General features: G+C 34.2%; 2 protein-coding genes across 2 annotated transcripts; one reads left to right on the top strand and one right to left on the bottom strand.

Moving 5' to 3' along the window:
* Positions 1–217: 217 nt before the first annotated feature.
* Positions 218–3,310, bottom strand: LOC133678640 (subtilisin-like protease SBT1.3). Its single transcript, XM_062101040.1, has one exon. It carries the CDS (start codon positions 2,682–2,684, stop codon positions 348–350), a length of 2,337 nt encoding a protein of 778 aa, XP_061957024.1. The 5' UTR covers positions 2,685–3,310; the 3' UTR covers positions 218–347.
* A 7,947-nt stretch (positions 3,311–11,257) lies between these two features.
* LOC133677871 (alpha-L-fucosidase 1-like) lies at positions 11,258–13,973 on the top strand. Its single transcript, XM_062100006.1, has 3 exons — positions 11,258–12,027; positions 12,123–12,362; positions 13,075–13,973. The coding sequence occupies exons 1-3, from the start codon at positions 11,486–11,488 to the stop codon at positions 13,748–13,750; spliced, it is 1,458 nt and encodes a 485-aa protein (XP_061955990.1). The 5' UTR covers positions 11,258–11,485; the 3' UTR covers positions 13,751–13,973.
* The last annotated feature ends 1,172 nt before the right edge of the window (positions 13,974–15,145 follow it).

Raw genomic sequence — 15,145 nt, 5'->3', positions numbered from 1 at the left:
GCCATTAATAACCAAAAAAAATCCAAAATATTAGTTTTTAATTTTTAACTATTCATCTGGCTTCTCCATTGGAGATGCTCTGAGTTGTAGGGAAGATGGATAGCTGTCCCCTGGCATAACAAATGGCCCTCCTTCCTCATGTTCTGTTTGTTAGTTTGCATCTATGGGTTTATGACTACAAATTGGAAGGGTCTGTCCAAACTATCTCATTGATGACTGCAAGAAAAACAAAGAGCGGGCATTCCATTCCAAGTGATAAAAAAGAGCGAGCCTCTGGACTCTTTACAAAACATTCTTAATTATTGCAAAGAACATGGATACTCAAATGTTAAAATCCATAGCATGATTTATGTAACTGGTGTCAACCAAGTGATAGCAATTGGGCTTCTTACTTTGTGTGCTCCATCCTTCCATACCAAACCTCCAAACTCAGGCATTGTTTGCCTATTCTTTGTGGTGAAGATGATCTTGTAAGATAGTTTCTGATTTTTCCTAGTGAAGTTCAAGATTTCTGGTTCGACTTTAACTGTTGCTCCTTTGAATGGTGAGACCACTACATGGTATGTTGAAGATGGAAGGCCAACATTGGTAACAGTTCTGTGGAGAGTCAAAACTTTAATCGAAGTATCATCTGGGAAAACTGCCGAGATAGATGGATAGTTCAAATCCCCTGGATTTGCGAGGGAATGTCGACAAGACCTGTTTGCGTACTTGCCGAAAACTTTCAGCTGTGTTGGAGTAAGCTTCTGTGTGCAGAGAAAATCGAAGTAATCCTGAGGTTTAAGATCATAAATCAGACCTGGGTCTTGAGCTTTCATTGGGTTTATGTGCCCTGCACCATGATCAAAAGGGGTTGAAGGAGTAGCTGCTGAAGCATCTTTCAGTGGATGGTGGGTGTTATCATGAACATAAGCTGTTGTCATCAGTGCAGATTTGATTGTTGCTGGACTCCATTCTGGGTGCCTAGCCTTGAGCAAGGCAGCAATTCCACTAACATGTGGGCATGACATGGAAGTTCCTGAGAGTATGTTGAACTTCACTCTCCTGTGATCTGTTGGCAAACTTGATGGACCTAAATCACCAGTCCAGGCAGCGAGTATGTTCACACCGGGTGCAACAATATCAGGTTTCAGAATCTCAAGAGTCAGTAAATTTGGTCCTCTGGATGAAAATGCTGCCACTACTGGAGAAGGCCTAATTCCCAAACTTGTACCACGAAAAGCTAGAGTTGCAGTTGCATTTCGACTAGTTAAAGCGTAACTTTTGATCAATTTCCCTTCTCTCTCTCCCACTGCAACTGCTGGAAGCAGGTGACAGTCTGCAACCAGCTCCTCTCCATTTGCTGCTGTATTTGCTAGAATCATGCCTACTGCCCCTGCTTGTTTTGCTACCTGACCCTTTTGAACTCGAGGACTAATACCGCGTTCACATATCACAATCTTTCCAGCAACAACGCGAGGATTTAAAGTTCCTTCCAAGCACAATGAACTTGGGTCGAGGCTGCTAGAGTTGCCTCCCATGTAAACTAGAGGATATTGCTTCCGTGTCGACAAAGTCCTTCGGCCTTTATAGAGTGAAACTCCAGATATAGTTCTGCCAGTTCCTAGCCTGGCAGTGGCTGGAAAATCTCTGTCCATAGTACTAGCACCAACTGTGGTGATCCATGGTGAGACATTGGTGAGGCTGGCAGGTTCAGGTCCTGCATTTCCCGCTGAGCATGAAACAAAAACACCCATCTCCATTGATCCAAAGGCAGCTATGGACAAACTGTCGCGGTAGTAAGACGAAACCCCACCACCCAAAGATATTGATAAGACATTCACTCCATCAGCTACTGCCCTATCAACTGCGGACAGAATATCTGAGCTGAAACATCCACCAGCCCAGCAAACCTTGTAAACTGCAATTCTAGCCCCAGGTGCCATCCCTCTTGCGGTTCCATGAGCATAGCCCAATAGATTTGCTCCACGAACTGGAGAGCCAGCAACTGTAGCTGCTGTGTGAGTTCCATGACCATCTTGATCTCTTGGCGATTTATACTCATTTTGCCCATTGATTTTGCCAGTAACAGCTTCATATCCTCTGTAGAAGACTCTTGCACCGACAATTTTTTTGTTACAATGGTGTTTCTGAAAACCCCTGCCTGTCTCACACATCCCTTTCCAGTGAGTAGGCACTGGAGTCATGCCTGTGTCATTGAAGCTCTCACTCTCTGGCCAAATCCCTGTGTCCAGCACTCCCACTATGACATCATGGCCTGCAAGTTTTTCAGACCAGACACTCGTGGTGTCTTCAGGTTCAAGCCCAAGAAACATGGGACTTCTTGTTGTGTGTAGTTGATATTTAGTCTCTGGGAAAATAGCCACTACTCCATCTGCTTGCTCTAGTCTTTCAGCTTCTTCTTCATTCAACTTGGCGGCAACCCCATGAAAAGCAGTCTCGTAGCTATAAATTATCCTGTCCTCCTCATCTGCATTGCCTTCAATTTCAGGCTTAGACAATACTGACTGTACTTTCGATGAATACCATTCAAGGTGACTGGTGAAGTATTCTGGCTTTGCAGACCTATCCATTTGGACAATGTAAGTCTTTCTTGTCAATGGGTTGTTCATAGAAACGACAATGTTGAAAGGTAGATAAATTGTTAGAATGAAAACCAGCCATTTCACTGGAATTTCAAACATTTTTCAGGTCAAGAAAGAAGGGTTTCGCTTGGAGAACGAAGTGAAGAGAAAGCAAAGCAGAATGAGAAGTGTTATGGAGGTAGTGTTTGGAGGCTAGAAATACCTCTTCGCAAGGACCAAGGAAGGACACTTACACCATCCTGCTGTAGTGCAGGTAATTAAAGCAGTTGGTTGTTTCATGAATGCCTGTTGAAGAAAGTTAGGACTTAGGAGGCTTGGCTAGTGGCTGGAGTTAATGTGGTTATGGTCCAGCGTGAAACGCTATATTTTTTTCTTTTCTCAAATCTGGTTCGGTATCTATGTTTTTAGCTCTGCTATCACCTGTTGACTGGCTTGGACATTTCTCACATGTGACTTGCTCAAAACAAAAGTTCTACTGGTACTGATGGAGCTCCTTACCACCCTCAGGCCTTGATTTTTTTTCACAGAAAAAACCTATATAATAGAAGTCGTCCTTAGGTTCTTTGTTGACGGGGAGAAGGACCAATGGAAAAAGACAATCAAGATTTCAGCGAGTTAAATAGTGGGACTATGGAACTGTGAATGTCATTGGGGCGGGAGTTATGGTCTTGTGCAGAATCTCTTAAATGCTGCTGGGGTATGCTATAGGCAATGATCTGAACATATGGTCCCTGCACTCACAGGAAGCATGTCCTCACCTTCCATTAGTAGAAAAATCTCAAGCATTTCTTCTTGCTTTATTTAATTTGGAAACTCATCATCATCATCTTCTAAAGCTTTTTGGAAAGGTCGAATAGGATTAGGGTTCAATGTTATCAAAATCTTTATCTTGAAACAATCTTAACCACTATATATTTTTATATATAATTCATCCAATTTCAATATATAAATCCACCAACCATTTATTTGCTAGTTGAACCCAAATCTTACTAAATCCCACTCACCTATATATAGCCTTGTTTCACCTCTTGAAGTTCTTGTATAAGGACAAGCAAGTAGCAATCCCATGTGGTGGAAAGTTGAAAAGGTTAGCACCTCATGAATATAAAACAAACAACTCTCCTTCATATTCAAGGCATAGAAGATCCTTGTTCAAAAAATATTCTTCTCTATGCCTGAGACGTGCTTTAAGGGCGCATTTCACTACTGTAAAGCTAAAAGTAATGCAGCTCAGGCCTCTTAAAAGCAGATTTGTTTCTCTTCTATTTCTATTAGCTATGCTTTTTGGTCGTGGCATTTTAAATCTCACGTCTTTGTTGTTTTCCCCAAGATAATTCACTGCTGAAATTGATGTGAATTGCTTTGAAAAGTGGGGGTGATGGAGTTCAAAGGCTTGATGCCATGTATTGCAAAAAGAAATCTTAGTTTATTATCTAGTCTCTTCTTGTTTACGTGTTTCACGCTGTGTGTTTCATGCTGTATGATGATTTCTAAAATAGAAAAAATAAATACTTTTAAAATAAAATAAAAATCTAGAAATATGATGGGACAATTATGGTCCCATCCCCATTGCAGATGGTAATTTCTTACTGGGAATAGTGGCTATATATACATGAAATGATTGGAATCTTTTTTGCCCCCTTTCTGCTTGTGTATAGACTTCGAAAATCCCAGCTGTCAATTTGTACAAGCCACTCAGTGGAGTCCTTCTGACAAGACATTATACTTGATCGAACTGTTTTGTGGGAGAAAAAACATGGTTCTCTTCACTGGTTTGAGGTCTGTCTTGGATCGGTGTGTCACGGGATTAATCCACGAGTTCAGGCCAATCGTTTTATCAAAAATAATATCGCTACAATTTATTTATTTATTTTTTAAAATTAATACAGTTAAGTCAAGTCGTGTTCAAATTTAATCCAATTAACTAAGTTGTGAATTAACCTGTTAAGTCACTCAAGCTTGAATGCAACTCGGTCAGGTTAGTAACTAGGCGAAAAACCAGTGACGATTGCTGGATTAAGGACTTCTTTGAAATTGTTGCAAAAGAACTAGGGTTATTTATTATTAGCATGGAGAGAAAAGTGCCAGCCATGAGATTAAAGGTCTTGATGAGGCATGCATGGAAAAAGGTTAGGATATCTATCAGATTTCCACTCATTGAGAGAATACTTTGTGTTTGATTATTGCCTGAGATTTTATTAAGATTTTGTGCTGAAGCATTGAGAATAGAATTCTTCAATTGCATACTAAAGAAAGAGTATTATATGAGACATGCAAACAGTTGTTTTTAAGTTTGGTTTCTTTTCGTGTTTTAAAAAGTATTTTTAAAAAAATTTATTTTTTTATTTTAAATTAATATGTTTTTTATATTTATATATATTTTAATTGGTTGATGTGAAAAATTACTTTTAAAGAATTTATTTTAATATATTTTTAAATAAAAAATACTTTAAAAAGTAATAAAATTATATTACTAAACACCCCCTGATTCATGACAGGTTGCCATGACTATTCCACCGACTCACCGACTGATTCGATAAGTTAGGCCTCGATGTGAATGCTCAGCTCAACTATGCACCAAAATTATTCGAAGGAAGCTATGATTACAGCAATCAAGATTTTCATCTAGCAATGCCTTTTTTTTACTATTTCCTTTTTTTTTTCTTTTAACGTGGAAGATATGTATATGATATATCATGTTTAGATTGATATATATATATATATATATATATATATATATATTGTTTCTATTTTTTATAAATAATTTAAAATTTTATCAATTTTAACATAATTATCAATTAATACATATTTTTTAAATTTAAATGGATTAAGTAAAGCTGAATACTGATGAATCAAGTTTTCATCCCTATATTTTTACTAAAAAAAACACTAGATAAAGAAAAAATTATAAATATAAATTCATAGGAAAACAAGTACACTGCAGTTAAAATGCATTGAACTTGATAATGTGCTAAGTTTTAGACAAACTAGATTAAGTACTGGTCAAATTCAAAAAATAATTAAGTTTAACACTATCAATTCTATAAATTTTTATATAAAATCATAAAAAAATTATTTCTCGTTAAATAAATTTAATTAAACAAGTATATATTCCATCAAGATGTTTAAATATATTACAAAATATTATAACAAGTCATAACACTATTTTTTAACTAGAGAAAATAAATAAAATATAACTTAAAATATGATGAAAATATCTCAAAACTTATTTTCATAGTAAAAGAATAAAACTCATGATGGGCTAAGATAAATTTCTTATTATAAATATAAAACCGAGAAAAACACGCCAATGAACTGCAGCTGACGTGTTGCGTTCATGAGTGTCTTAAAGCAAGTGTAAATAAAGAGCACGCCTACTACATTCATTATCAAATCAAGTTCACATTCCATGGCAACCAAACCTAGTTGGACCTCGATTTGACTTCATTGTTCCACAACCAGTACTTGGGAATAATAAAGAAAACACCCCTCGCCTGCAAATGAGAAGATGGATTTGTGGGTTGTCTTCATGTCAGTTCGGTCTGTCTCCACCTTCGAATTTATTACACCAATTATTTACAATCTTCATTTTTTATTTTATATATATATATATATATATATATATATATCATTTTGCAAGATGCCACTAGTTATTTTTTTAAGTATTTATTGATTACCATAAAATTTCACATAATCGCTTGGTGTTTTTTAGTGGAATCACAGGACAGAAGGTGCCACTGCTTCAAATTATATATAAATATCCGAGGGAAAATATTGCTCTACGGAACAAGAATAGATGGCTCCCATGTTTGTGGAGATGAGCCCAATAAGCTGCGAAGACATTAATAGCCCACACGAATTAGATTTGAACAGTTGATAGAAAAATCTGCTAGGATATTGGAATTTGGAACCCAAAGCCTTCAATCTTTTGAATCCATCTGTAGGTAAAATCTCACTGGTCTGAGGAGGATCAAATGGTTCGTATGCGATCGATCATGTGGGAAACATCGGTGGAGCCCACTAATCATCTCGTGGTTGAAGATTTTTAAGGAAATAAAATTCGAGATTAATTGCATGGAATAGGCTTATCGAATTGATTAAAGGAAAAACCTCAAGCTTTGGTGATGTGCTGGTTCCACAAATCAAATAGACTAGAATGAATTTATTTATTTATTTATTTGTGTGATTTGGGATGATTTTCTTTTCAAATTTGCATGATTCCCGAAATATTAAATAAATTATGTTGCCTTGATTTGTAAAACTTGGGCCTAGAACCCAATTTCTGTTGAACCAGAATGGCAGAATTCTTGGACTAAGAGGGCCCAACATAAAACATTTTACTAGCCCAATGGAAATTCCCAATTTGGTCCCTAGTTTTTTCCAATCTGACAAATGAGACCCTATAAAAAAAAACTTTCGTCAATTTTACCCATTTTCTTCATCACATTTCCTCGATATAACCCAACTAAACTGAATTTTAAATAATATGGTCGTAAATTCTCGCAGTCTATTTACAATCGAATCTAATTGAGTTGGAATGATGAAAATCGGGTAAAATTTGATGGGATTTTTTTCACTGTGACCGACTTGCAAAATTAAGACCAACAAAATGGCTTAATGCGGGGCCGGCGGGGATTTTAGAGCACAAAACTTCAAATAAGAAGAGCAGGTTCTAATAATAATAATAATAAAAAAATAGAACAAGTCTCCCTTTCATTATATATATAAAAAAAACCCTCTTGTATTTAGTTAATGTCATAGAATTGTCCTAGAATGGAAGAGACCATTAGAAAACAAACAGAAATATATTTAGTTAAAGTGATAAAAATAAAAATAATTATATAAATTAATTTATTTTAAAATTAATTTTTATCCTATCAAAAAAGGATAGAAAAACATGTTCACGTAACATTATCTTTAAGTTTTTTCGAAAAGAAATTAACGTGCCCATTCTATAATTATTATACTCACTCCAAGAATTAATGGACCCAATCAAGAGGCCAAGTTTCAAGTAAAAAATAAAATAAAAATTATATTTGAAGTTTTAATATCTTACATGTAAAATTTTTAAAATAATATATATATATAGATATAAATTATAAAAAAAATATGTTAATTATAGTATAGTTATCTCATATTAAAAATCAAGAAATAACTAAATCAAATTAATTTTATATTTTTTAGATTTATTAAAAATATATATATATATATATATATATGTATATGTATAAAATCTTATTCAAGTTACAGAGTATCACCTGAATTTCAAGTTGACTATGTAGAATATTTAAATTTAATAAAGTCAATTACAAATCTAGATTTTTATAATTTAAAATCCAGTCAAGGTCCGGATCATCTAGGTCCTAGTCAAACTATCAGATATCTATGGTTGGTACTTGGTACTAATGAACATGTCTTTTGTCAAAATAAGATTGCCAAGTAATTAGAAGTGAAGCTGCAGATGTGAACATGTACAAGATTGTTTTTATTAGTGTGATAATTTTTGTGGTTGTAATTTTAAATGAATTATTTTATAAAAAATATTTTTAGTTGAGATTGATGTGGTATTTATATATATGTTTGGTGAAAATTATGGTTGGAATTGAGATTGAACAAAGAGTAGTTTAATGTATTTGATTAAGAATACTTTTTAAATTGAGGTTATAAAATAATTAAAAAAGATATATATTAATATCGATGGTTTTTAATTTAAATATTATGAATTTAACTACTGCTATTATATCATGAAATAAATAATACTTATATAAAATATTTTTTATTATTCTATTAAATTATCTACAATTCCATAATGTACGAAATTCATCCGATAAGGACTACAGTTTTCTTGGTTTTTTAAGCAAGCAACAACATTAGGTAAAATATCACCAGGAATAAAATTGAGATTGCGATCAAATTCTGCAAATATTACGTTATCAAGTGATCTCCTTCTAATTTATGTAGTGTTATTGAATAATATTAAACATTAATTTTTTGAATAGAACATAATAAAAAATTAAAGTTGAAATTAATTTTTTTAACTTAGTCGGATCCGGTTTAATGCATTTAATTTTAGATCGGATCCGATCCAACCAGATCAGTGAAAATTGCAAATTCACTCTCCCAAGATACAAGAGAAGGGGAAAAGCAACGCTAAACTGCTTTCAATAAATATATGGTTTTCAACATAAATTAAATAATCCCACACAAACAATAAATTAAGTTTTAACATTTCTAATCATGTTATCAGTGCGGTTTACTTTAAAAACTAAAGCTTTCCCGGAAACAAACACCATCGATTATTTGACTCTTCATAGCTAGCTGCGGTCTGCAGATGCATGGGCTCTTCATTTGAAACCTTGTTGTTCTGTCGGAAAGAAATTATAGCAGTGAGAATTAAGCAAGTTGGTCGTTGATAAATCTGAAAATGGCATTAAAGGCATCAATCAATCTGATTACATGTTCATTTCATGGAGATGAAGGCAGTAGTCAACAATGTATACAGTAACATCTTTCTAGTCATATCTCTCTGGCCGTATCAAAACTATATAAAAATATTTAAATTAATGTTTTTTTAAATCAAACATATTTCCTTTTAAAATGAATTTAAACATAATTTGAAACAAATAGACAATATATCATTATCATTGTATATCCAATCCCATTAATTGCCACACCAAACAAGAAAATGGATAAAGACTCGGAAAAATTAATTCCTAACACGATCGCGATTGATGTTGTAATGCAATTTTAGCCATATTGCAAAAACAAATGTTAGAATATTCTCGAACAAAGTTTTCGTAAAAGTCATCAAATAAATACTTGTGAAATACTGCTCTTAACTACGTTTTATAGTTACTTACAATGCAAGCCATTGCTTGTTGCAAATTATGGCATTTATGAATTATGTTGTGATTTAGAATTAATTAGGAGTGATGATATCCTTCACAAATCAACATAAACACAACACAAATCAAAATTATTGAGTAATAACTTAATTGCAATAACATTAGGAGGTTGTGTGTAGATTTAATTAGTATATTACCGGATAAAAAATAAGAAAGCATGCAAGTTATTTTAGAAGATGAAAATATTAAAATTCCACTAATTATGATTTTTTTTATTAAAGAAACTATAGTAATGCTTAATACATTACTTAAACAAGTCCGGTTTAATTAGTTTAATTAGTATGGTTAGATAGTCTAACTGTTTAGCTCGGTTTGGATAATAATAGTAGAATAAACATAATTTTTAGACTATTTATTTTCCATAAATATTCTTGATTTTGTAATTTGATGAATAAATAATATTTTATAGAATTATATATTCAAGATTCTCATACAAAATTGCACCTTGTATTTACCATTCATTTTTCGGAGAACAAAAGACAGTTAATCATGCCTTCATGAGAGAAGCCCCTTTGATTAAGGGTTATGATTGGATATTGATGGAGTCAAAGAGATGAAATTAAAAAAAAATATTAAAAAAGATATAAAAAAAGGAATTAAATTTTTCATAACAATAAATCAAAATTAAATCTTAAGTGATGAAATTGAAAAGAAAAACTCAATTAAAAAAATGATAAAAAAAGAGTGAAATTGAAAACAAGATTCAATTAGAAAATGGATAAAAAAAATAAATAGCAATTAAAAGAATAAATAACAAATTTGATATAAAAATTAATAAAATCAAATGATGAGAGATGAAATTGAAGAAAAAAATAATTTATAAAAGATTAAAAAAAATAATAATTAAAAGAATAAGGACCAAGTTATATAGAAAAAAAACAAATGAAAGGAGATCTTGTATTTTATCACGAAGAAGAGAGAGAAAAGAGGAGGAGAAAAAAAATTCATAGAAGCCACATCACCAATCTATTGCCAACACGTAGTACCTATCACTAGTAAAATCTTGGTGTGCTGTTCCTAACGCCACAACAAAAGGTGGTGCTTGACTGTTAAAGGAGGCTGCACTCGCCTTTTGAATTAAAGGTCCGGGCTTCTCTAACTCATTGATATGTGTATTGCATACACTTTTTTTATATATACATTAAAATTCTATATAATAATTACAAAAAAAACCATAAAAAATGGCCAAAAATCTCTTGGATTTTAGTTCAAGAAAATAAAATTTAAAAAGTAATCAAGTAATTATATCGTGAAAAAATAAAAAGTCAAAAAGTAATTCTGAAGTGGCACAAAAATATGAAGAAACAGATTTATCCAATTTAATCTGATAATGCTAATTGAAACTTATGAAAAGATTATTTTGTCTCTTAATTTATGTTTCCTTGGCTTGTGCTGGCGAGAGTAAAATTATTGTTTTATTGTAGCAATTTATAATATAATAAATTTTACTCCACAGTGTACTGATGGGATCATTCACGGGTGTTCTATGGTTTTTTTAACTGTACAAATTAATATATATATATATATATATATATATATATATAGTTAAAGACTAGGTACCAAGAAATTGTTATTGAGGATTTGACTCCGTAGAGTAGCGAGTTGACTGCTGTTTATTGAGGATTTTCCCAACTAGAAACTAATTTTTCCTTTATTTAGGAAAGTGAAATCTAGTTTTTTCATTTTTTAATTTGTACATTAAAAAAAAAAAAAAAACCAGAGCACACCCGTGAATGATGCCATCACGAAAACAAAGGTACCATGACAGCCGTGAGAGAACCAAAACAAAATTCCAATCAAAACCTTCTCCTTTGTCATTTTTTCTTCTCCTGTCCAGAGAATCTTTACCCTTTCTCGGTTTCTTGTTCTGTCCCTTGTCTTATCGTGGACCTTGTCATTGCTCACCCTATCTTGCTAAATTTATAGGGCCAAAGTCCCTTTTATCATTATCAAGATTGATTGTAGCATAGAGGAGCCACAAAAACAAAGAGCATTATGGCCAAGTTGTGGTGCCATCTGAGCATAATCATATTGCTTCAAGTTTCAAAATTTGTCATCTCAAGACGTGAAGTCACCACACCTCCATTACCAATCCTACCATTACCATCATCTTCTCAATTGAAATGGCAGGAAAGGGAACTCATAATGTTTCTTCACTTTGGTGTCAATACATTCACTGATTCTGAATGGGGCACTGGTCATGAAAACCCTGCTATTTTCAATCCAGTTGGGCTTAATGCTAGCCAGTGGGTCAATGTGGCAGCAGAAGCTGGGTTTTCTCTCATGATACTGACTGCAAAACATCATGATGGTTTTTGCTTATGGCCTAGTAAGTACACTGACCATTCTGTGGCAAGCAGTCCATGGAAAAACGGGCGTGGAGATGTTGTTCAAGAACTTGTCATCGCTGCCAGGGCTCACGAAGGGATTGATGTGGGGCTGTATCTTTCTCCATGGGATAGGCATGATATAAGATACGGTCATGATTTGCAGTACAATGAATACTACTTGGCTCAATTGCAAGAACTTCTTAACAAGTAAGTAGACTGCCCCGTTTGGTAGTGCAGTTGGCCAAGCTGCCAAACGAAACCTAGATGCATTACTAATAACGTTTTCTTGAAAATTTTGGTAGGTATGGGAGCGTTAGGGAGATATGGTTTGATGGTGCAAAAGGGTCAAATGTGCCAAACATGTCATACTATTTCTCGGATTGGTTTTCAATGGTGAAAGAGTTGCAAACTTCCATCAACATATTTTCTGATGCCGGCCCGGATGTCAGATGGGTTGGAAATGAAATGGGATTTGCAGGAAGTACATGTTGGTCCACCATTAACAGGACCTCACTTTCAATCGGAAATGGAAGCATCGTCGAGTAAGTAGTAATTCTAATTTTCAGGCAAACACACACACACACAGAGCCCTTAATTTGCTTTTCTTAGAAACTCTTCGATGTTATGGTTTGTTTTTCGTAAGAGAATAAAGCTTACTAGAATTATTGCTTCTGTTAGAATGTCTGTCTGCATCTGAAAGAATTTTAGAATAAATTTTTATTATTTTAAAACAGAAAATACAAGGAATATATCTTCTATCTTTCCACTATCTTCTATCTCATATGTATAAATATAATATTCAAAAGAAAGTTAATCTAATTGTAATCATTCAACCGTGGGCCCAAAAGAGAAACTTTGAATTATTAATGTGGGGAGAAAACATTTATTAATGGGTCCCGAATCATTTATTGTTTGAAAATCATGTATTGTTATGTGGGATACCCATCTAAAACTTTTTTCAATTCAATCACGTCCCTGCAAATCATCAGGTCTTGATTATTTCTTTTTCCCTTCGTTGTAAGCAACGAAAATAATGAGCCCTTTTAATGAAGTAAAAAGAGTGAACGCTTGAAGTTGACAAGGAGCACTACTGCAACTAAAGGGAGAATTAAAGTAAAAGCAAAAGTGGTAAACTTTTCGGATCAATTATTAGCTGTGCTCAGTGCTTAGTTTCACATGTGAGTCACACAAGCAACTTTGCGTAATGAGAACATTTGAAATCTCCCAGCTAACAGCTTTATTTCCATGGAGCAGCTATCTCAACACTGGTGATTCGAAAGGGACAGATTGGCTGCCGGCAGAATGTGATGTTTCGATCCGAGAAGGATGGTTTTGGCATAAATCAGAATCACCAAAGAGGTTAAGCGTGTTACTTGACATCTATTACAAGTCGGTAGGACGAAATTGTGTGCTATTATTCAATGTGCCTCCCAACACGACCGGCCTTATATCTGAGAATGATGTACAGAGACTAAAAGAATTCCGAGGTGCAATCGACACCATATTTTCTACAAATTTGGCTGAGAGTTGCTTTGTAAGAGCTAGCAGCCAAAGAGGGGGGAAGGATGGCGATTTCGGACCCGAAAACGTGCTAGATGGCGACCATTTGTGGACTTATTGGGCACCAAAAGACGAAGAGTCCGAAGATAATTGGATCGAGTTCAAATGTATTGATAAATTGAGATTTAATGTTATTAGGATTCAAGAAGCAATTGGTCTTGGTCAAAGGATCAAACAACATGAAGTTTATGTAGATGGTAGGAAGGTTGCTAAAGGGACTACAGTGGGGCACAAGAGGTTACATAGACTTGAAAAGGGAGTCGTCAAGGGTCAAATTGTGAGGATTAAGATTCTCAAATCAAGAGCAGTGCCATTGATCGCTTCCATTGGTTTGCATTATGACCCTTTTTGGCACCCAAATGAGACATGATTAGAGACAGGAAGGTGTGGACGAAGGCTACAAATCACATGGAAGAATGCTGGAGGTCTAGAGAAGGAATAAAGGTAAATGGAATTTCCACCTTATATTTTTCACTTTGTAGGAAAAAGTGTCCTTGCTGTCTCCTCATTTTATTTGGGCGGTGTGATTGAAAATTAAATTCGCACCAATAGTTTATAGATATAAAGATCCCAAGCCCCAATTAAACAGTCAATGGTTTTATTCTTCTCTGAATGGTTAATGCCTAATGACGATGTTTGCTAAAGATAAGGAAAACCAGTTTAAGCTACACATTCTAAAAGGATTGTTCCTCAGAATAGAGTTTCAATTGAGAAATTTGATTGTTTTCCCAAAATTTGTCAATCAATATCCTTACAAATGCATTATCTCTTAAAGCTAGAAATCGACGAAAAGAAAAAGCCAAAGAGATTGTTAGGCGCAAGCATATGTGAGTGATAAATATTCCACTTTTTTTTTTAAAAAAAGGGGGTTTTATATATGAGATGAACTCACAATATATAATCTAATAGTCTAATCTTTTGAATTGGAAGCGGTGTCGATGATCATTGCATTTAAGCTCTTGTGTGTGCATCCCGATATCGACATGGAGGCCTAAATATCTCCTCAAATATAGAAAGCTCCCAAACAACAATGCACGATATCAGTATATGTCAATCAATATCCTAACAAATGCAACCTCTTCTTAAGCTAGAAATTGAGGAAAAGGTAAGGCCAAAGAGACTCAACTGACAGAAACTACCAGTCCAAGAGCACCAGCTTTATCTAAATAACATTATCAGCCGAACAAACGTACGTAGGTTGTGAGAAGGAGAACAGCAACAAAAGGTAAACAAAACATGAGGTCAAAAACCTGGATGATGGAGATCTCCAATCAACATCTTCATATATCAAAGAAAAGCCCGAATCCTCTATAGTCAACCTTTGGTTTTTTTGCATCTGCAAGGAGATAACACATAGAAACCAGTCCAAAATACATGAGTTCATCTATGAACATGCTTAAGATTTCATGTCCAGTACCTGATTATCTTTTTAGGCCACCATTCTTGACAAAATCCATGTACTTAGAACATGACAAAAGGGTATGAGCATAACCCTATGCTAGGACTTGTCAATAACACCCAGGATTGAAAAATAATAATTTAAAGAGGCTTTCTCACGAGTATTATACAACCCTATGTTAGGCCAACATGTATTCTTTTAGGCCACAATTCGTGCCAAAATCTATATTATTAACATAACCCTATGTTCCTCTCCAAGTGAATTTATGACCATAACTCCCTAAATCTATTAATCCACAATCTTGCACCCATCTCCCAAAACTAAGACATCTCCTCATATCTACTTGTACTCCCCCTACCTTCTCTG

The sequence above is a fragment of the Populus nigra genome, chromosome 18, assembly GCF_951802175.1.
Source record: "Populus nigra chromosome 18, ddPopNigr1.1, whole genome shotgun sequence".
Lineage (NCBI taxonomy): Eukaryota > Viridiplantae > Streptophyta > Magnoliopsida > Malpighiales > Salicaceae > Populus > Populus nigra.
The sequence above is the reverse complement of the archived record's forward strand: the minus strand, read 5'-3'. Positions and strand labels throughout refer to the sequence as shown.

Excerpts from the sequence above, each read along its gene's own strand:
- LOC133678640 (XM_062101040.1), bottom strand. The coding sequence starts at position 2,684 with ATGTTTGAAATTCCAGTGAAATGGCTGGTTTTCATTCTAACAATTTAT.
- LOC133677871 (XM_062100006.1), top strand. The coding sequence starts at position 11,486 with ATGGCCAAGTTGTGGTGCCATCTGAGCATAATCATATTGCTTCAAGTT. Across the intron at positions 12,028-12,122 it reads TTGCAAGAACTTCTTAACAA|GTATGGGAGCGTTAGGGAGA; the intron begins GTAAGTAGACTG and ends AAATTTTGGTAG. Across the intron at positions 12,363-13,074 it reads GGAAATGGAAGCATCGTCGA|CTATCTCAACACTGGTGATT; the intron begins GTAAGTAGTAAT and ends TCCATGGAGCAG.